The sequence below is a fragment of the Lathamus discolor genome, chromosome 5 (genome assembly GCF_037157495.1).
Source record: "Lathamus discolor isolate bLatDis1 chromosome 5, bLatDis1.hap1, whole genome shotgun sequence".
Lineage (NCBI taxonomy): Eukaryota > Metazoa > Chordata > Aves > Psittaciformes > Psittacidae > Lathamus > Lathamus discolor.
Window position 1 is genome coordinate 121,709,881 of NC_088888.1, and position 22,658 is coordinate 121,732,538.

At 46.8% G+C, this 22,658-nt stretch overlaps 1 protein-coding gene across 2 annotated transcripts in view; it reads right to left on the reverse strand.

Annotated features, from left to right (window-relative positions):
• REL (REL proto-oncogene, NF-kB subunit) overlaps positions 1 to 17,105 on the reverse strand; it is a 35,524-nt gene extending 18,419 nt beyond the window's left edge. Inside the window, exons 1-4 of one of the 2 annotated variants that reach the window (XM_065682450.1) lie at positions 16,866 to 17,105; positions 11,095 to 11,237; positions 8,207 to 8,355; positions 3,337 to 3,428 (exon numbers count right to left, since the gene is read on the reverse strand). In XM_065682450.1, coding sequence (XP_065538522.1) covers positions 3,337 to 3,428; positions 8,207 to 8,355; positions 11,095 to 11,237; positions 16,866 to 16,872 — 391 coding nt within the window. In that variant the 5' untranslated portion in view covers positions 16,873 to 17,105. Of the gene's footprint in view, positions 1 to 3,336; positions 3,429 to 8,206; positions 8,356 to 11,094; positions 11,254 to 16,865 lie in introns of those variants that run through there. The other variant, XM_065682449.1, reaches the window with a different exon arrangement.
• Positions 17,106 to 22,658: the final 5,553 nt, after the last annotated feature.

Consider the following 22,658-nt stretch of genomic DNA (forward strand, 5'->3'; position numbering starts at 1 on the left):
GATAATTAACCCGGGTTGTTATTAAGCCAATTGTTGTCTCTCTGTCAAGTCACACCCACCCACAAAAGCTCTTAACTGAAAACTGGCTCTTCTAATTGGAGTTGGCTGTACATCAGACAGTGCGCGGGGAGACCGGGGTATGGCACAACTCAACAGCTACTAAAAAGAAAACAAACACCGTAGAAAGCAGACGTGGACCAGCTCCACTGGAGGAGTAACTCTGCTCCTTCGATGCTATTTATATCATCGTCATCATGACAAGGAGCCCTAGTTACTGCGCACCATCTCCATGGCGTGCTCAGGAATGAGAGGCAAGCAAGAGGTCTAGAATTGGTCAAAAATATATGGATGCATATATGGATGGCAGATATATGGATACGTACGGATGTACTTTGTGAACACAACAGATCACAAATGCACCCAGTGATAGTGTGGAACAGCAGCACTCTCTCTTAAACAAGGCTAACCCCAGAGGGTGAGCCTGAGTCCAAGTCATCCCACTTGCATCCTACTGAATGCACACACTCTGTAAAGCCTGCACTGGACTTAAGGGACAGCTCTTATGGAGAATTCATTGTGGAACAGCCTTACAGGTACGGCTGCAGCACGACTCGGACCAGACAGCTCCAGCAAGGGACACAGCACGGTCTGCAAACACCAACTCCTGATCACCCAGGGGTTCACAAGTAGGCATCAGCTGTGTGAACAGCATAGGCAAGGCTGCTGGAGAACATGATCTTAAAGCCCACACATCCTGACCAAGCAACTCCCTACTGTTGCTGATGACGACCTTTACTTAGTACATGTCCATACTGTATACTGGAAGGGTAGGATGGAAGGGATGACACCAAAGATTTGTGTTCAGGCTCCCTTTGCATCCCACCTGTCTTTGGCACCTGGGCTTCCCCTGGAAGATGAGAGCCCCTTTCACAAGGAACACAACTTTGTGCACCCACACCTTTGCTCTTACTTCATCCCTTACTGACAAGTAATACCCATGCTGGCAGGCTGGAGGCATTTTGCATCTGTTTATAGGGTTAGCACTGAACCTCTGCCCTGAAAGGAGGCTCAGGACAGGGACTGTTTGTTCTAGAAGGTGGGAAAGAAAAAGCAAAGACAACCAACACAAAAACACCCCGAAGGCTGCTTTTGAGCTCCACGAAATCCCTTTTATGATGCTTATACAAGAAATGAGTAACACCAACTTGCGACCTGCTTCGAGGATGCACCTAACTCTGACATGTGTCTTCAGATGCCTTTCTGAAGACACACAAATAAAGCACAACGCAGGAGGGATACAACACCGCCTGGAGAACGCAGTGATACTCTCCTGACCTTGAAAAACAAACTAAAGCCGTATGTAAAGCTTTCAACCTTATCAAGCAATGAACATTACAGTGACTGCTGCTAATGAAACCCTGCTCTGATCAATTAAGTACACCTATGTTCCTGTCACCAATCCTGTTTTATTAGACCTTGGTCCTTGGCCTTTCTGGGCTCTGCTTTGTGTGGGACTGCCCCGGAGGCCGTTCCCAAGCAGCTCTGCTTTGTGCTGACACGTTAGCAATGCCGAAAGGCAATTCCATAGGCTGGGGATTGCCAGCGGCCCCTTCCCAGCACAACCCCTGCCGAGAGCAGGGAGCTGCCCTGTGTGTCACCATGCGAGGCTCTCCCTGCTGCCAGGGCAGGGCTGTGGTCTCCTCCACTGCTGGGCTGGTGGGAAGCAGCCCCGGATCTGCCCTGCTGCCTGCAGCAGCCCCAGAATGGTCAGTGCATTGGGAGTTACGTGCCAGCCACTGTGAAAACCCCCTATCAGATGGCCGTGGTTAAGTGTTTCCTCGCTATTGCACTCAGCAGTGCTAGGAACAGAGCGAGCTACGTGGTGGCTGAAGTGTCTCTGGTGAAACACATGTACACGTTCATTCACTGCACATCAAGAGAAAATGTCAGCGCCTGTTTTATTTATGGAGAAAAACAAAGCCAGGAGGGCTGGAGAGAAGAGTTCCCCCTCTCTGTCTGAAATCAAGGTAGAGCTGAGTCAAGGTAACGTGATTCGAACACTTCAAGTGTTTTAGCTCTGCCGATGACTGACCCCGCGTAACAATGGGGTTTTACAGATGCTGTTTTGTGCATACAATATCAAAACAAGGATTACTGTTTAGACAAGCCATCAGCACCATCAGCCTCATCAGCCTGACTCCAAAGGCTCTTCCACAATTAAGAAAACACCCACAACGTTTCTCACTCTCTAATAACTTCACCAGGCTTCTTTTCGACCCAGTTCAGGGACGTGTGTTTTGAAGCAAGCCAGAAATCCAGCTCCCAACTCTAAGAAGGGTCTTAGCTGGATTCAGCAAGACATCCGTGAGTATTAAAAAGCATTTGGAAGATCTTCAAGTTCCTGCACACTTAAGCAAATACACAACTGCCTTAGCTAACAGTCGGGGGGTATTTATGCTTTACATCCAATTCCTCCCAGTTGTGCCTGTGTGCTCCCCACCCCACCTCTGCATTGAACTTTGCAATTCTAAGGCTGTGGGATGAATTGGTTCAACAAGTTGATCTGAGGGGAAACCACTCTTTGTGAGCTGGTTTCCACTGGAGCAAGTTGCTGAGTCCCTGTAGCCTCACAGGCTCCGTGCAAGGTGTGAGGAAAGTAGTAGGAGTGTGTGAGCAGGGATGGAGGGAAGAGCAGGGTGACTCTTTGAGAGCAGCCCACAGATCAGCCGCCACGTACAGCTACAGTGGGCAGAGCCTTACTGGTGTGGCTCTGTAGCAGCACAATCTGGCTCAGACTTGCTCGAGACCAATACTACCATGGAGCTCCTGAGTGCTTCTGCCAGCTCCTGCGCTCTAAAATCAAGTGAGGAGCAGCTTCGAGGAGTCTGTGAGCTCCTGAAGTGCCTGGCTGAGGAGTCACAAACATCAGTGTTCAAACAACGGAAGAGATGGGACGGTGGCAGGCTAGATTTAGACTGGTTTAAGGTCTTGCACAAGCGATGCTAATTCAGTCTTTCACTCTCATAGCTGCCTAAACTGGGGAAAACTGATCCCTGAGACACTTGTGGAAGTGTCCAGGGAAGGTTTCTGCTGCTATCCCATCCAAGCAGCAACTCACATTGCCGCTGGGGGTAAAGAGAAGAGCAACTATCCAAAGAGATTCACCATGTTATGACAATGCAGGAAGTCTGGGAGGGACACAGAAAGGGAGAAGACTGTTCCCCCCCCCCCCCAATAAAAAGACGTTCTGGAAAAGATAAAGCTGCACTACAACAGCCGAGGCAGGACAAGCAGAAGCCCACCACCCTCACAGTGACCCAGCTGATTTCCACTCACCATTGAAAGGGTTGATCTTCTTGGAGATCCGTAGAGAGATCGATTCCTTCAGGTCTTTCTTCTTCACACACTGAATGCCCAGATTCTGAAAACTGAAGCACACGCGGCAGTGTTTCAGCAACTAATGAAACCTTCACAGAGCCCATGATAGTTCATACAAGAGTTATTTGTAACATCAAACTATTCCACAATGAAGATTAGCACTGTGCGGTCTCACAGTGTGAGAAATGGGGAAAAAAAGCTTATTGTGAGAAGGGTGTAAGATCTGGATGCTGCTTTTTCCAAAGTAAGAGCAGGAACAGCACTGAAAAATACTACATTACAATTCTAAATATATATTCTTTATTAAATCTATATAAAAATACCTAAATATATATTCTTAAGACTATATATTACTGTATCAAAAGTGATACTCTGCAGTACACCTACAGAGATTACACAGTTAAATACGTGATCTCACATAACTTATAGAATCATAGAATACTTAGGGTTGGAAAGGACCTGGACTTGTGCAAAGCGTTTGACACTGTCCCACACCACATCCTTCTCTCTAAATTGGAGAGATATCAATTTGATGGATGGACCACTCAGTGGATAAAGAACTGGCTGGACGGCTGCACACAAAGAGTTGTGGTCAATGGCTCGATGTCCGGCTGGAGACCGGTAACGAGTGGTGTCCCTCAGGGGTCGGTGTTGGGACCAGTCTTGTTGGAACTGGATGATCTTGAGGTCCTTTCCAACCCAAACTATTCTATGATTCTATGACCTCAAGATCATCCAGTTCCAACCCCCTTGCCATGGGCAGGGACACCTCACACTAAGCCATGTCAGCCAAGGCTCTGTCCAACCTGGCCTTGAACGCTGCCAGGGATGGAGCACTCACAACCTCCCCGGGCAGCCCATTATAGCGGCAATTACTTTTGTTATCAATACACGCACTGATTTGCATTAGTTCAGGATTTTCTCTCTCCTGCTTTTGTACCAGGGAATGTAAATTTCAAACGCTGTTCTAAAGGGGTTTTTTTGAAACAAGTCAAAACAGGTCTTTAAACCTGGCATAGTTATGGAAGAGTTCTGAGGAGCTGCAGCTCTTCCTGATTTGCATACGAGCGCAGGTCACCCCGATGCAGGAGGTGGGGGGAGTCCCAGGCGAGCTCTCGTTCCCACATGGAAAAACCATGACATCATCAAAGCTGAGTGGATGTAAAGCAGGAAGTAAGAAAAAATGAAACGAAATCTCTGTGTTTCACGGGGTTACAATGAGCGCAGGGGACGGGTCGCGCCAGCAGGCAGCCTTACCCGAGCACCAGCTATTTCCCTTCCTTTGAAACGCCACGAGAGCTCTTTGCTAAGCCTAAATGCCTAAAAAAACACTTAATTCAACCTAAAGGCACTCCTTAATGCACCTGAAGATACTTCTTTATGCACCAAAACACACTGCTTGCCCCTGCCAACACTCTCAAGCATAGTTTTACGCTTCTCTGCTCTGAACGAGACTATCCTAGCATGATGTTAATTCCCTCAAACTCCCTTCCCTGTGCCAAGTCCACTGTGTCCAGAGGTTCCCACATCCTCTGCATTCAGGCTCCACTTCCAGAACCTTCATTCACTAATGGAATGTGTAAGCTTCCCTTTGAAACCCAACAGGATAACCCAGAGGAGAATAAAACGTAGGAGCATCTCATACCTCACTACAGCACTTTGGTTTTATATTGTGGCTACCGACATGCAAGATCTGTACTGTACCTTGAGGAACAGTTCTATTTCTGTCTCCTCTTGTGCGCAGTACTATTTTAGGGTTTGGTCACAGCACGTATTACTTTTTCTCCCCCAGCATACCCACTGTATTCCATAGATTCAGTCTGAAGCACCCATCAAGGCTATGAACAGGCTTAGCTCCATATCACATCCCCAATCCCAGCAATCCACCATAAATTGCAGATATCAACCAAGCACATGCACAGAACTGACCTTGCACAAAAGCCCTACCCAGCTACACCAGGCCTAAGAGCCATCACCCTGCATCATTTAACCACTGACCGAAGCCTCTTCTGAACAGCACCCAGGCCCCATCATTCTCAGGTTATAAATGATTCCTCCACCATGTGCTGTCACAGCGAAAGTGTCTACTGAGCCATCAGCACAGAGGGCTGGATCAGAGGAGGAACTGTCAAGAAGCTCAGCATGGCTGCGGGGTTTCACATAGCCCTGGCTGACAGGAAGCAAGCGAGATAACGAGAAGAGAGAGGGAGAAGTAGGAAGAGAGAAGAAACATGACAAACACTTAAGAGAAACCCATGATATCATCCATGCAGAGGGACGGCAACCTAGGAAGTAAGAATGTGAGTATACAGGCAGTCACACACGCTCCAACAGCCATGATTCTGGCTTGATGTTTTGGCCAGGGAGGGCTCTGATCGAGTTCGGGCAGCAGCACAAAGATCATCACGCCACCGGCAGAACAGAACACTTTGTTCAACCAGAACTACAGCGGGAACTTTGAGCAAGCAGGAAGCAGAGTCATTTACTCAGAGCAGCCCCAAATCTGGGATTAATAATTCCTCTTCTGCATCAAAAAGCCTCAAAAACCCAAGTAATAAATTGGAGCTTTGCTCCGTTTGGGATGCTCAGCAAGAGTAAACAGCCAGAATCACTTCCAAGAGACGACACCTCCTGCTCACTAGTATTGTATGAGGCTTTTCTCCAACGTGGACTCGAAGAGAAGAATGTGAAGACTGAGTCACCAGCCACAAAAAGGAAAATGACTTTAAACATCCAGATCCAATTACGGATCACACTGGCCTTTCATCTCAAAGCAACCAATGATTTGTTAAAAATGAGTGTACCGATGCTGGAAACATTTCAAAGAGAATGTTTCGAGCCTCCTCCCATCAATGTCAAGCTCAGTGGAAGCTTACAGCTTCACATTATCAACAAGGGGAATGCAGACCACTTACTGGTTTGTAGGAAACCAAGAGGTTTATAACCTAAGGATATTGAGAAGAATTCATGGATATAGCAAACAATCACAAAAGTCTTAAATGATGAGCCACAGCATTATGTCAAGGAACATGATCTGATGTACCACGAAATGAAATCAGTATTCGCAGGCAAGTCTTCGCAGAGCATCCCTGCACTTTTTGGCATTGCAGCCCCTCTACAGGCTTGCCTCATCCTTCCACACTCAGCCTTGTGCAACAGAACGTCAAGAGGAAAAACAATCAGTGTCTTCCTGTATCCGGTGAACGTAACGTAACCAGAAAAGGCGTTGAGCAATCAGGCTTTTCTGCTTCACATTAGAAGGCCCAGAGCTGAGAGCAGGAAATGGGATGGGCCAGGACACAGACATCCTTTGACCTTGAGTGAGGAAGCTTGATTTGAGAGAAGAGAAAGGAGAAGCTGGTGAATGGACCGTCAGAGGAAGGCGCAAGGCCCATTAACAGCTTGGGATATTCACAATTGCCTTTTAGACAAGGTGAAGGGAAACTCTATTTGCGAGGAAGTGAGGTTGCAACCATCAAGGCGGAAGGTTTAAGTGCCTGAAGGGACAGCCCTACCTTTCTAGAGAGGTGTAACAGTAAGGGAAAAGTGAGAGGTGTTACATTTACTAACCCTTTTCTACCATTTGCCAAGCAGGGTAACACTGAGAACTGAGCTAAAAACAATAAAGTAATAAAACTGTTAGCATCCGTAACAGCAAGAGATAGTACAGTCAACGTGCTACATGTCACCAGAATACATGACAGCACACCCATGATCACTTGAGCCCGGGCTGTACGTTGAAGAAGCATCTCCACTACTACAACTATTTATTTCACCATCAGGCAATCATCATCTTCAAACAGAGTGTGTCTTCAGTCCTTTAATAAGTGTTCTACTGACTAAACCCACATAAACGCGGAGTAATTTCACTAACATCAACAGAATCACATCAGCCTGAGAGCAGGGCGTAAGAGCTACTTACACACTGAAGTATTTACCTCATTTTCTCTCCAGCTCAGTTACCTTTCCCCCAGAGCAATAGCCTACTTCCAGGTTTACTGCATCACAAACTGGGAACCACAAACAGGCTGTCAATTCTCAGTTCCCCTCTTCGGCAAAAATCACTCGGTATTTGTTGCAGTTTCCTCTGCTTTCACTCTATCACATGAGAATTGGAATCCTGATGGGAAATGCCGTTCAAATACAACTGGATTTTAGATGTTCTTAACACCCCTCTGAATAGCACTGAGAAACACATCTCATACACAGCCTGAATCCTCCTTACTTCCTTCTCTTCCCTGCTTGCCCTCCAGAGGCCAGCCTGAGCACAATCTGTATTTTCACTCCAAGAAAACCCCAACCCAACCAGCAACAACAGTGAGAGCTACTAACACGTTCCTAGATGTGTCACAACCATTATCTTCTAAGTGACATGATAATCAGCCAGTACAAACTTTCTCCACCAGTTTCCAGAGTCCAAGTGTAATTCCCAGGGAAGACGTGAACTTCCCTAATCACCGTGAAGTACTAATTCTAACGCTGCTGTTACCTATTCTATTACTCACCATTTTCACATATAGGAAAGAACCGGGCTCAAGAGTAATAAGTGTTACTGAAGAAGAATACAAAAGCAATTAAGTGGGAGAAAGGGAAAGGAGATAGACATTGGGAGAATGAACAAAGGAAAGGGTGAGAGGAAAAGAATAGGACCAAAGAGAAGAACTGAAAAGGAAGTTAAATACTTCAAAGAGGGGCTGCCCTCTCCCCAAGATGGATTAATAAACTTCAGCAGACACAGCATTCTAACAGCTCTTTTACTCACTGGTCAGAGGTTTAAAACATAAGATTAGCACAGTTAATCAAACTCCCAAGTAACATCACTACTCACGAGAGGACTCGCCGCTCTGGTCCAAACTCTGCTTCATAGTAGCCATCTCTGCAGTCTTTCCCAACCAGGTCATGAGGATGTGGCTTGTAGGGTTCATTCTTCGTTACCAACGTAGTTCTTATTTTGACTTTTCCAAAGTAGTTCAGAATCTGCAAGAAAATTGAGGTATTTTCTAGATTATAGACATCAGGACTAGTAAAGTCCCGACATACAGGGACGTATCTCATTATCATACCTAGCCTTGCAATGAAAGACACAAAATTCAACGTAGGCAACCACATACAAATGCTTTTTGAAGGATGAGGCATGAAGTAACCTGGTTTAGTAAGGTGTCCCTGCCTGTGGCAGGGTGTTGAACTGGATGAGCTTTAAGGTCCCTTCCCACCCAAACCATTCTGTGATTCTATGGCAGGTCTAGCTCCAAAGACCTTATGAAAACACTCCCAAAGCCTCAGGGATACGGATATTACCTGAGCATGGCACGCTAAAGAGTGAAAGAGGATCTTAACAGATACAGCATGACATAACCCCCTGTGAAGGTTGGGGCTTTAATCAGTTCTCAGTTGGATATTCAATCTCCTATTCAAGAAGGAGGGCACTGGATTCTCAAGCTCCTACTAGAGCTTTCACAGCAGTCATCAACCTAATTCGATGCACGTTTCTCAGGTGCATAAAGGTCTTTCCTCATGCTGACGGCTACCAGTGAAGTCACCAAGGGTTGTGTGGGCAAGTGAAAAAACAAGAAAAGAAAAACAGTTTGGCCTAACTTGTTTGAAGCTTAACAATTGAAAACAAATGCAAGACTTGCTCAGGCACACGTTTGTGCAGAGGTGAGCTCTCCTCCCTCCACTTCCCCTGCCCTGTAACTAAGTGTTCCTCTCCTCGTTGAGCCCTTTCTTTCCTCCTCCAAGGCTCCACCATATATCCTTTCCAGCCAGCATCTCAAACCTCTGACTTGACCTGTGCTCTTCTAGCTTCCATCACGTTAGCTTCTTCAGTTGCCAATTTGGCTCCTTTCTTGGCCTTCATACAAGCCATCATTACTCTTCATCTTTAAAATCAAACTTCCATCACTCCTTCACCTTCCTCAACTATTACATCATTTCTTTCTCATTTCACACCCAGTCCCTTGCATCTGAAGCCTGATCTGACCACTTCTGATTCCCCAGTTCCTCCCTGATGATGTTCATCGTAACCACACCACGAAATTTAATCTCTTCCTGGCCTCTCTGTTCTCATCCTCATTGATGCTTCTACCTCTAGAGGGGACTCCCCTAGCAGCTTATCAGCACTAAAGCCTCCTACGGGCTTCAGGGAGGCAGGAATTCACCTAGAAACCACCTGCTATTGGTAACAATCAGCTCTGTCATCAACAGTCGCCTCTGCCAGGACTGCATGGCCACCTACCCCTGTCCCATCTTCCCTTTGGGATCAGGCTGACCTTCACGTGCAGCCCAGTCCAGGCTAAGAGGAATTAAGGGCTTATCTTGCCCATTCAACTTGTGCCCTGACACAGCCTTAGGCTGAGAGTCTTTGAAAGCATCTCCTCTTGCCAGCAGACTGCGCAGTTCGAGTGGCAGAGTGCTGAAAATAAGAGAGCCTGGCAAGATCTCCATTTCCTGCATTCCATAACCAAATCTGGCACTGTGGTAGTCAAGGGGAGGACCTTCTTGTCTGCCTCCTTCCCTTCATAATTCTGGCTTCAGGCCTGGATCAGCTTCCATAGCTGCTTCATGCAGCAGAAGCTCAACACACAACTGCCAGTACCATCTTTCTCCAACTCTCCCTCTTCTTAAATAACTTCTACGACTCAGCCTAAAACACCTCCTATTTTTCAGATTTCGCATTCTCTCTATCTGGGGGGTTTTGCTGTGATTCCAGAGACTCCATCGTTTGGCTCTACTTTTTATTCTACTTGCAGGCACTGCAAACAGACACACAGCTTCTGTTCCTGGGCACTGGAACGTACTTCCAGATGGCAAGTTCTCTTCACTTCCCGTTTATATTTGGGCTATCTCTTCTAATCTCATCTCTGAAAGACTTTCTCCAAACTGAAAGAGATCAAGGAAACACCAACAACTTGAACTTCAAAGAGGTAACCAGAAATTCTTCTCCCTTACCCTACTTCTCCAGGGTCTCTGACACATTCCTTTGCCCCACATACAAAAGCTACTGCCAGAGTGCTTCTATTCCACCTTTACTGCCTCTGCCTCGGCCCCTGCTTTGATCATAGCTGCTAGGGCTACTCTGAATCCCTTCATTCTGGATTTCCCAACCTCTCCATAATGCAATCACCCTACTCGTCTTCATTGCAGATGCTCTGACCACGTAATTCTCCTTCTTAGCTCATTTTAAAACTTCTATCCCCTTCTAACTCCATATTCTTCATGGTAGTTTCTTCTGCAGGGCCCCATCACCAAATCACTGGCTCCAAGTCACTTCTTTCTTTGCTCAACCTGTACAAAGTGCCTCCTTTCATGTCGTGCCCAGCAGCTTTTCAAAGCCTTCTCAAATCCGGAACGCAAACTCCTTCAAAGCTCGCCCAAAATTCATACCCAAGTCACATAACTAAGAAACCCAAGCGCGCAGACAGCAAAAGCTAATAATGAAGGGTTCCCAGACAATGAGTAACTGCTCCAAGTTACTTCACCAAGTGCTCCCTCTCTACCAGCACTTTGTAAGCTCCCTCTACACATTCTCCTCTTTGTGTCAATCTGAAACGAAATCTTTTCATGACTCTTCTTCCACCCTGTTGCAACTACATCTGCATGCCAAGGCAACACGAACAGAACATGAATTAGAACTATTGACTGCACCGAGACCAACACACAGCCACAGCACCATGCTAGCATGGGCAATGGTAGCTCATAGATGAAAGCGGTATTTACCTGTATGGAAGGGAAGGTCTTGTTGTTTTCAGTACTGTGTTCTCCTGGAATGCTGCCTGCTGATCTCCCCTCACATTTGTATCTGAAACGCATGCCCCTTTGCCTGGGTTGCTCGAATATTTCAATGTAGGGCTCAGGGCCACCTGAAAACCAAAACATTTTCAGTGTTAGCATACACTAGAGCTTAAAAGGCAGCAGAAGAGATAAGAATTACTGACATTACCATCTTTCCCCTTGGTCTACGTTCTCAATCTACTCTTCTATTTAGGTACATGCAGACACTGAAGGTGGGGAGCAAGGGGAGAGAACAGATTTAAATGAAGCCTCCAGGTATCACTGCCTTGTAAGTAATTAGCAAATGATGCCCACTCTCCCATCTCGCCTAGAACTTAGCTTCTTTTAGCTATTAGAGAACATGTGTGTGATGGAAGAAGATTGTCTACAACAAAAAAGCAATCTGTATTTTGAGGGAATAGTTGGTATTTTTAGTTATAACACACTTTTAGGACTGGCTGTCCTCTCAAAGCACAGGTAGTCTCAAAGCCAAGTACCACGTCCTCTTAAATCTCCTCTGAAATTGAAGATGTTGAATTCACTGATTTGGTTCCTATTATAGTGAAGCAGAAACTACGTAAATTATGCAAAAAAAAAACCCAACCCGAACCTGGGGGCTGAAAACCATCACTGTGAGCTCAGGAAATACCTCATTGCTGATACTGAATTCTTCATCCTGAGCTGCTCACCTCCCACAGGGCTAACTTCTAGTTCCAGTTACCTCCCTAGACAGCAAAACCTCAGTAAAAGCTATTGGGCAGTTGTCAAAGAGAGGTTTTCAGGAAAACACAAGTGATAACCAAGAATAAGAAACAACTGACCCCTTAAACAAGGGGGGGTTAGAAAGACATTAACTTCGCCAGATGATGTTTTATTGCCAGACAGTAACAAGCTATTAAATATATCTCGCTGAGAACATCAAACAGGATAGTCAATCAAACGGTGACAACAGTGGGATGGCATGTGAAAAACAAACAACAGAGGGTAAGTAAATATTGTAGATGTTGAATCATCGTGGTGCTGCACGATCAGAAGAACGTAGCTTATGGAAATATCTACTGAGTTCTCTGTCATCTTCATATAATAGCATCCTACTCAAGCCAGGTCGAGCATCACAAACATGACAGGCAACATCCTGTGGTAAAGCGCTGAGAAAAAGTGCTTGGACTTCAACATAATAAGCAAAATACTCATTAAATATATTGGAAGTGCTAAAAGGGTGAAAGATCCCCTACTTCCTTTTGCCCAAGGTCTATATGGGCTATGAGTGCATAGCATATGAGCTTTGGCAAAGAGGTGGATTCCAGCCTTAACTCCACTTATTATGGAGGCTTATGGAGTTAAGCTTCTCTTTTGTTGCACCTCCAATGGTTTAGGTATACGTGCCAACACAAAGCCTGGGATTTGTTGATTGCAAAACACTTCCAGTGCTGCAGCAGTTCACACTCAAAGTAGGGAAGCACTATACCCGAAAAGATAAAGGAATTAGTAGAGAAGGGATGGAAAGAACTACATCTCCAGGACATCACCTGGGTCCAACTTGAATGCACACTTCAAGTGTAATCTGCCTACGGCTGTGGGAAGGCGGCATGTGAAAGCAGCTCTTATGCTGGAATTGTCTTAACACCACGTGCCTTTTCAAAACCTGAATGCCTTTTAAAAAGGCACAATGCACTTCAACTCCAGGCTGTGTTCGGTGGCAAACACTCAAGAACTGGGGTTTAGGGCTCTATATCCCTTTCCGACAATTCATCAAATTGCAGTATCTAAACTTATCACCTCCCATCGCATTAAATCATAGAATCATAGAATAGTTAGGGTTGGAAAGGACCTTAAGATCATCCAGTTCCAACCCCCCTGCCATGGGCAGGGACACCTCACACTAAACCATCCCACCCAAGGCTTCATCCAACCTGGCCTTGAACACCGCCAGGGATGGAGCATTCACAACCTCCCTGGGCAACCCATTCCAGTGCCTCACCACCCTAACAGGAAAGAATTTCCTCCTTAGATCCAATCTAAACTTCCCCTGTTTAAGTTTGAACCCGTTACCCCTTGTCCTGTCACCACAGTCCCTGACGAAGAGTCCCTCCCCAGCATCCCTATAGGCCCCCTTCAGGTACTGGAGGGCTGCTCTGAGGTCTCCACGCAGCCTTCTCTTCTCCAGGCTGAACAGCCCCAACTTTCTCAGCCTAAAATACACCTTAGCCTACTCTAGGTTTACTTACAAGGATGGTCCCTTTCCTAGACATTCCCCAGACATTACCTAACCCTCCTTCAGATAAGCTTTGCATATTTCCTCTTCCTGGAAAATAAGCAAGTCCAACAAAAGGGGAAAGGGGAACAGGCACTGATAACAAAAACTAAGCCTAGAAATGACATAAAGCTGGTTTCAACAAGAGAGTAGAAGCCGGAGCTTCTCACAAAACTGAGCTCACCCACCAGCGTACGGCCATTTAACCCTTAGATTTACTTCTGCTATTGTATTTACCAGCACAGCCCAGGGGCCCAAACAGAGGAGCTCTGCCGGCAGTGAGGGGTGACTGTTGTGCATCAACTTCCCATTGCCACCAGGCAGGCGAGGAGAGCGAAGAATCTCTCCTTCCCATTCCTACGTAACACCGTACGTCACAAACGGAGACACAAACCCATGCACTAAATTAAAAATCTACTTTGGAAGTCATAATGACAAAATTGCAGCAAAGTGCCTACTAATCATCCTACTCGGGAGATGCACACGCTTCCAGAGCTGCCAACCAGACGCACAGGACACACACATACACCACCTATTCGTCAAAACCAGCCTCGCTGTTCGAAACTACTACAGAAGCGCAATCACCCCGCGTCTTTAACTCTCTCTGCTTGAAACAATAATTTCCCTTCACGCTCTACTAATGCCTTATAGAGGGCTTTTTTCTCTCACTTATTAAGTTAAAACCCAGCGCTCAGTGATCTTTATGGGGCTGTGGTTGAAACAAATGGCATCGAAGGCAAACCCACTGCCTAACAGCAGGTGTGCTTGTGGGAGAGTAAAGCTCAGTGACGCGGTAGCCTCCAGAGATTAAACATTAAACTTGGGGTTACCTTGGCTCTCTCACTCTATTTAAGAATCACGCTATCATCTCCATTGGCACTACCGGTGTCGTCGTGCTTTGTGTGGAGAGGAAACACATGAAAGCGTGTGTGCGAACTGAAGGTATTCTCAGCGCTCCGCGGCCAAGTGGAGGGCTGCGCAGGGTTCCCTATTTCTGTAAGCCAGCAGCGGGCCTGTGCAGGGGCATGGCTTAACTATTTCGCAATCTCTCCTCACACACCGAGCTCTGTCAGTTCCCACATGGTTGCTAAAGACCTGTCCTCTTCACAGCGCTGTGTTTGTCAAACTACGGTGAGCGATGGCAAAGAACAAACTCTTGCTGTTTCTAGGAGAGAAATGCGCATAGCACCCACCTGCCCACAACTACTCAGAGATGCATCCGACTACTCAAAGATGCATCCGAAAGGGAAGAAAAGCAGAAATCCAGCTAATCCTTCAGCTAAGTGCTTAAGAGCTCAATCTGCATTTGTAATTAATGATAATTGCCTACACACACGCTAGCAACAGACACACTGTGCTACCTATTACAACCTGCCTCTTGTTCTGTTTGTTATAAAACTGTTTATTCCCTCTGTGCCCTGAGTGCTAAACACTACACTGCATAAAATACAACTACACTAGGTAATTTAAGAGTATATAGGAGACCTATTGTTGCAATTACATACACAAGGAGGATGAGTAAAAGCAGGAACAGCTCCAAGAGTTCACTGCCTTATGCTCATTGAAGAGCCAAAGGCTGTTTTCTTCTCATCTCTTTTGAGCAATATAAAAAGGAACAAAAGCACAACCCCAAAGCCTCCAAAGAACACTCCATCAGACCTCTCCATGCTGAGAAACCCAGGCTGGGTTAACGTTTAACACCGCCTGTGCATGAGGGAGGAGGTGCCAAGCACAGCACCAGCGGGATCAAGGGTTGGGATGTTGGGTTTGGTTCCTTCGCTCCAAGGAAGCAGGCTCTGGAGTAACTACACAGTGTGTAGTCTTCGCACACATCCAGGAGTACCTGTGAGCAGGCTCCAGCAACATCAGCATGTGTGAAAGCAAAGGAGCTGCGGCTCTTTGTGGAAGATGTGGAAGTATCACCCGAAACCCTACAACCCGACACACGGATGGGAGCAGCATCGCCCTTCAGCTCTGCTGTCGCTGCTGTATGGGTCACCGGTGACCCTGCCTCCTCCCCACAGCAACAGCCCTGTCTGAACAGCAAGATCAGACAATCTACGTGCTTACAACCTTCTGCAGCACCCCAGGCTAAAAAGAGAGGACAGGGCACGATTTGTTACAGCACATTCCAGCTCCATCTAAAGTAACCGGAAGCGTAAACATATTTGTTTTAGAAAGCACAGATCTACCCAGAATCCGCAGTTTCTGTTGTTCTAACAGAGACAAACTGCTCCTGAACTTCCTCTTTACCAGCGTAACATTACAGAACAGCAACCAAAAGAGAGGCCAAAAAAAAAAGCCAGCTACAAAAGCTGCCTTGTACCAGGAAGTTATGAACTTCCCCTACTGAAAAATTCCTCATCTGGTTCCTAATTACACCGAAAATACATTAAGGCACGAAGAAGAAAAAAAGAAGTGTGGTCGCTCGGTTTTGCCACTATACAATACAGCGCAACGTTCAAAACAAGCCTCCGTACAAACCCAGTGCTCTCTCTCCCTGCTGACAGTTCACACACCGATGTATTTAGCCAGAGTGAAAGTTCATACTTTGCTAAGCGGTAACAGAGCACACAGCGCTCAGTTCCGAGGCTGGGAAGCATCATTCCCTAGAGAGACGACTCCAATTAATGCTGTCAAGTCTTAAGTTTTGGGGCTGTTTTTAAACTCTGAGAAAAATACTAAAGAGACACCTGAAAGGATGATAAATTCGGTTTAATTTAGCCTAAAGAAACTTAATTGTGCTTTTTGTTGTAATTACACAGTGTATGATCCCTTATCTACGTTACTTTGCATTTCTGTTATCTCCGTTTCTCGTTCATTTGCATTCTCACAGGCAAGTTCCTATGTGAACAGGATCCTGCCGAGCATCACAGCCTTTGGACTACTGAAGTCCCTAGCCCAGATACCAGCCCTTATGTGCTTATTTAACACCTAAACACTTTAACAGCACCGTTTTAAGACTTAAAGGATCCATTCTGAAACACAACAGCCGCGTTAAGATCTTGTCGCAACAACGCCGGCATGTTTCTTCATTAACTTTTTCCATCAGCCTACTTAGCAAGCTCCACGGAGGTGGATCTAAAATCAACAGCAGATGCTGGGGTGATGGGTAAGAGCACTGTCACCCTCTTTCGCACTGTTACTCACCTACCTCTGACTGCCTACGGGCTTAAGTCAATGGTGGAACAGCAGAAGCCAACCAGCCCTCACAGCACAGAAATAAGAACCAGCCGACACTCGGCCTTTCCTCCAGAGAAGCGATCGTTTCTTTACCAACGCAGTCGCAATAACGAAAGGAAGGGCGGAGGGGCCCGGCTTCCCGCATCGCGACGGGCGCAGCCCCAGCGGCACCGGGCGGTGCGGGGCACGGGGAAAAGCGGGTGGGCTCCCGCCGGTACCCGCATTAACACCAATACCCCCCCAGCACCGCGTCCCCGCTGGGTCCCGTCCCGCCGCTCACCCGCCATGCTGACAGCTCCGGCGCAGCGCCGCCGCGGGGCTCCGCGCCCCGGCCCCGCACGGCTCGGTGGGTCGGTGGGGTGTCGGGGTGTCGGGGTGTCGGGGTGCCGGCCGCTCGGACGGGCACACACAGGCAGAGCCGATCCCTCCGCCGGCTGCGCCCTTTTCAGGGGGAAATTCCCGTTGGGCGGGCGGACGTGCGCCGCGATGAACCGCCCCCCGCCCGCCTCCGCCGCGCCCCGCCCGGCAGCGCCGCTGGGGACGGAGCGGAGCGGGGGACGAGCCCCATCGCCCCTCCCGGGAGGAGGAGGAGGAGGAGGTGAAGGAGAAGCGGAGGGAGGGCACCGCCACCCCGCCGCGAAGCGGTTCCCCCGCAGGACCCTGCCTTGCGCTCGAGGTGGGCAGGGGGAAAAGTTGTGATGCCGTTGAGTATCCTGTAAAGGCGGAGCACTGGAGCCCCATCAGCTGGGTTGGGAAAGCCCTTTAAGATCATGAAGTCCAACGATTCGCCAGCACTGCCAAGGCCACCGCTAACCCATGGCACTGAGGCCTCATCTCCACGGTGTGTGAGCACTTGCAGGGCCGGTGCCTGCAGCCCTGCCCTGGGCAGCCTGTTCCAATGCCTGAGCACCCTCTGGGGCAGGAATTGCTCCTCAGCTCCATCTAAACCTGCCCTGGTGCAGCTTGAGGCCGGTTCCTCTTGCCCCATCCCTTGTTCCTTGGGAGAGGAAACCGATTCCCAACTCACTACAACCTCCTTTCAGGTAGTTGTAGAGAACATGATTTTTCCAAGCAGCTACACGGGCTCATACTCCCCACCCTCCCGTTCAGCACAATTTCTCATCACCTAGAAGCCTTTGCAGCATCCCTGCATAGAATGGTTTGGGTTGGAAGGGACCTTAGAGCTCATCCAGTTCCAACCCCTGCCCCGGGCAGGGACCCCTTCCACTGGAGCAGCTTGCTCCAAGCCCCTGTGTCCAACCTGGCCTTGAGCACTGCCAGGGATGGGGCAGCCACAGCTTCTCTGGGCACCCTGTGCCAGCGCCTCAGCACCCTCACAGGGAAGAGCTTCTGCCTAAGAGCTCATCTCAGTCTCCCCTCGGGCAGGTTCAAGCCATTCCCCCTTGTTCTGTCACTGCACACCCCTGTAAAAAAAGCTTCTCCATGTATCTTCCTCAGTCCCTTTAGGTACTGAGGTTACATCACCTGTAACATCCCTCTTTCCCTCTCCATAAGCCCCTAGAGATCATGCTCTCCTGCTACCCCTGCTCTTCTCAGTTGCACAGGGCCCGGTGGTCACACACAGGCAGCAATAACAAAACTATACGTACCGTGGACAGACTAATATGGAAGGGAATGAAAAACTCATCAGCTGCAAGCTGATCAAGTCACAACAGCCAACATCTACCTAACCTTGAGAGCACTCTGAATCTGAAATACAGCTCACAGCTTGGACCTGACACAGCAATATCAAGTGAAGGAGATGCAAACGGTGGTATCCACCCCACAGCCCCAAATTGGGATCAGTTGGAGGGGTCAGTGACAAGCAGATGTAGGGGGATATAAATACCTTTAAAGACAGTAAAGCAAAGGAATGGCAAGCCCACACCTTGCTGTGGTTGCAAGACTGCATTTGGTTAGCAATAAGACTTAACTATATTTTTATCCTTAAATCTTTACTCTGGGAATGCAATACAGTGTCCTGTGTGAATATATGGTTAAATAAACTGGTATCCTTGAAAAAGGAATATTAATAAAAGCCTCAAAGAGCACTCCAGCAAGGTATATAACAGACAGGGGCTTTTTACTTTTCTTTTTCCTACTATCCTTTTGAAAAGCAAAGATTATTGGGATGTACCACAGCAGAAAATGCTGTTCTATAACCTGCAAATCCATACCTTTAGTTAAGCAGAAGGTACTGCCCAATGCTTGTTAACCTTCCTGCTCTATGCTCCATCTCAACAGGGCTTAATTTTGCCCAACTACGATCAGATTTCCTATAAACAGGAATTATCTTTCTTCATTCCACAAGCAAAACTTCCCTTATTTAAGATTCAGTTGGTCATACATGAGGGTTGTTATGCCCCTCTCAAATTTAGACCTTAAATCAGGATAGAAGGATCCGGGGGGGGGGGACACGACACACAGGATAATCAGGATGTCTGTGACTAGCTCTAGAAGATTAAAGAACAGCGATGTTATTCTATTTAGATATTATGCTGAAATAATTCCATGGTTGTGGGTTAGTTTCTTGCCAGAAAAACATGATTTCTCATTTTCTTTGCCATGAAAGAAACTCCTAAGAAAGGCACAAACCAACAGTGCCCTAAAACTATAAGAAATTAGGACTAGATCTTTATGTCCTCAGGGATTTCTTGCATTCCCTAGGACTGATGATGTAGAACAAAGCAGGGAAGCGGTTCTCATACTCTAAATCAAACTTAGACTTTCTCTGTGCACACACACACAACCCCAAAGCAGGCAGGGACGGAAGACCTCACACAAACGTGCCTGCATCCAAACACATTGAAGCTCATGAATGTTAAGAGTATCAGAAGCTATTTCAGGTTCCTAAATGATCACCTGGCAGTTTTGGACAGCCTTCATTCGCAAGCTGGAACAGCTTAGGAAATGCTTCCAGTTTGAGGGCATCCCTGCAGGTCATGTGAGTGATCTGGACAGGATCTTAAAAGGGAAAAGGATGCTATTCCTTTCGGCTAGCTGAAGCTGGAAAAGCCCTGGGAGGTCATTACCCAGGAGCTGGAGTGTGGATGAGAGTTTTGGTTTCGGATGTAAAGCAAGTTCTCTATACAGGCATATGAAGCAACTAAACACTTTTCCTTTCACATCTTCAGGCTGGTTTGCAGCATCTCTGGGAGTAAACTATTGCGTTTCAGGAAATATGAATTCAGGTGCTTCCCTAAATACAGCTTATATCCCGGTTTCCCACCTACTTCTCAAGCCCATGACGCTATTAAAGAGACACAGACCAAGGCACCTGGGAAACTCTGCTTCAAAACAGAAGTATCTACTCATTTCTTCTTGAAGGGCATACAGTCTAAGCTGATGTGAAATCAAGGGCAATATTCCAGGCAATACAAATACCGTGTTGTGACTAAAACATCAATAAACATTCCCTATTTTTCCCCGGTTCTTTTGAACTCTGAGGGCTTGCAGGAACAGGCTACTCAGAGATAACCCTTGAGACTGCATGTTAGAAACCGAGGCATTATCTCACATATGCACCGGGTACATGGTACAAATTGATTCTTGATACTGCATTTAAGAATGTGATGGGTGGCTTGCACTTCTTATAGCATCCCAAAACCTTTCATTCTATACCTACCTCTTCCCTAACATGAAAACAACCTATAATGAAATTAGCGGAAAACCAACTGTATGAAGTGTTTCACTGAATGAGATCTATAAGATCCCGTCATCTGAATACATAGAGCCTAGATCTGGCTCAAGAAGTCCTTGAACAAAGTTACTGGAGGAAGGACTGTGAGTGGAGATATTTTCTTGACCATTTTTCTCTCTGCAGCAGTAGCCGTAAGCTGATGCCCAGAGAAAAGCACAACGATGTTTTAGGGACAAAATGGTCTTTTAGTCTAAGCCCAGCGTGGCTCTTTCATAATAGGTTCATGTTCCTAAACTAAAGCAAAGTTCTACAGGAACAGAGAAGCCTTCCCAAGTCAAAAGCAAAAACCTAAGCAAATTAAAGAGGCCTTACTCAGCTTCATGCAAGCATACAGATAGATCCTGTAAAAAACCCTTCATAGAGATAAAAAACCCCCATACAGATAGATTCCTGTGACTACCCCGTATGCGACTTCTTTCTGCTGTGATCCAAATGTATGGCACAGCGATTATCCCACAAGAGTGATGTCAGCTGGAGAACTGCAGTATAGCAATGGGAGTCACAGCAACCTGGTCAGCAGCCGGCATGAAGTGTAAAAACATGTCATAACTTCGGGCATATGCAGATCTTTGCAAAAAGCAGGAAGGAATTCCCCTCCCATGGCATTGCATAAAAGCCAGGTGTATCCCTATTATTTTTGTCAGCTGACTTTGGCTACAGCCAGAGGCGTGATACCAGAATTCCTAGACCAGTTTGATCCAGTGCTTCACTTCCTGCCTTCCAGTTAAAGCGAGTGCATTAAGATCCCATTTTGCTCCATTATCAAGTCCAAAGACAAGTCCTCCCTCCTTCCACTAGTACAGTTAACACCTGGTTTGCTGTATGGAATTAAGCTTCCTGCTGTAGTAGGGAATGTCATGGGGACAGAAAGAGGAGAAAAGGGAGAGAATAAACACACACCCCCACAACCAAAACCTCCTACAGCAAAGGACTGTTTGACACGGTATTTGTCAAGCCCAGGATGATGGCTTTTTCATGGTGCTCAGCACAGGCGTTGCCCAATGAAGTGTGCTAAAGCCTGCTGAGATACAAAAGCAGCACAGGCAAACTGTTAAGCCTTTATTTCCTGTTCCCAGCTATCTGTCTTAGATCAAAGCAAAGCCGCTTGTCACTGGCCTGGTTAAGCTGCCAAGTAGGCACTAAGGTACTTCTAGAATATGGTTCTCCTCATACCGGGAATAAAAGTAATAAAATCATTCACTTCTCCCCTTATGGACTAAAGTTGAGTCCTGTCTCCTTGTGCTCTGTATCTCAAGCCCTGCATACTCCTCTGATTAGCAATTTGCAATCCTCTATGCCTTAAGAAACCTCTCTATGCCTTAAGAAACCTCGTTTGAAGTATGTTCTTTGTAATCTCAAAGGCCTCTTACTATAACATAAACACTGTCAGGCCTTTTGATGGTTAAGGCTTTTGTGCTTATTGGTCCTGAGGAAGGTTCTAATGCAGAAGCCATTCCAAGAAAAGTCATGGCTTCCAGATTAATGATAAACTCAAAGGTTGTTCAAGCCATTCTGCTGGAAGCGTTCCTGCCTCATGCTTGGAGTTTGTTTGACATAGAACAATGCTACTCTGCCTCCTCTCAAAACAGGGTGGAGAGAAAGGAAATGCTAACAGAGAAAGGTTGGTCTTGTGGATAAGGCACAAGGCTATGATTCAGGAGGCTGGAATTTGGCTCTTGGCAAGTCAGCCTTTCTACTCTTAGGCAAGTCACTTAATTCGCTAAGCCTCAACTTCCCCAACAGAAATCAGGCAAGATACTTCCTTGCTCCCACACTTCTATGTTATTCAATCATGATGCAACTTCTTCAGGGGATGAACTGCTTATTATAGGAAACGGCTCATTATAGGAAAGTGCCGAGCACAATAAAAATGACAGTTCCATGAGCACTTCACTGTGGCACTGTCGGAAAGAGGCAGTCTCCCCTCTTCCTCTCCTTACCTCCAAGAAACTCACCTCCGCTGTTGCAAGCGACACGGGAGCTTACTTAAAAGCAACCTGGAGGAAACAAAAAGATCGGCTTTCTGTTGGTTCAGCTTTTACTGAGCCAGTTGTATGTACAAGCACAGAAATGACTGTGCCAGCAGCAAGCAACGGGGTGGCACCAGGGCCAGAACAAGTTTCTCAAAGGCAGCTTTGGGCACAGGTGCCTGTTTCCTGACGCGCAATCTGTAGCACAACGCTGTGTTTTTACTTTGAGGAACTGATTAAGTCTCTCTGAAGTTTCCAGTTCCCAGTGCATCCTTCCATCCTTCCTTCCCAGAGGCAGCTTTCAGAACCATTCTCAGGCACCTTCTCCATCACCTCTCTCAGGTGTTCCCTAATCCTTTCTTCGCGCTCCAGTGCTATGAACACACACCAGAGTTTGGGAGCT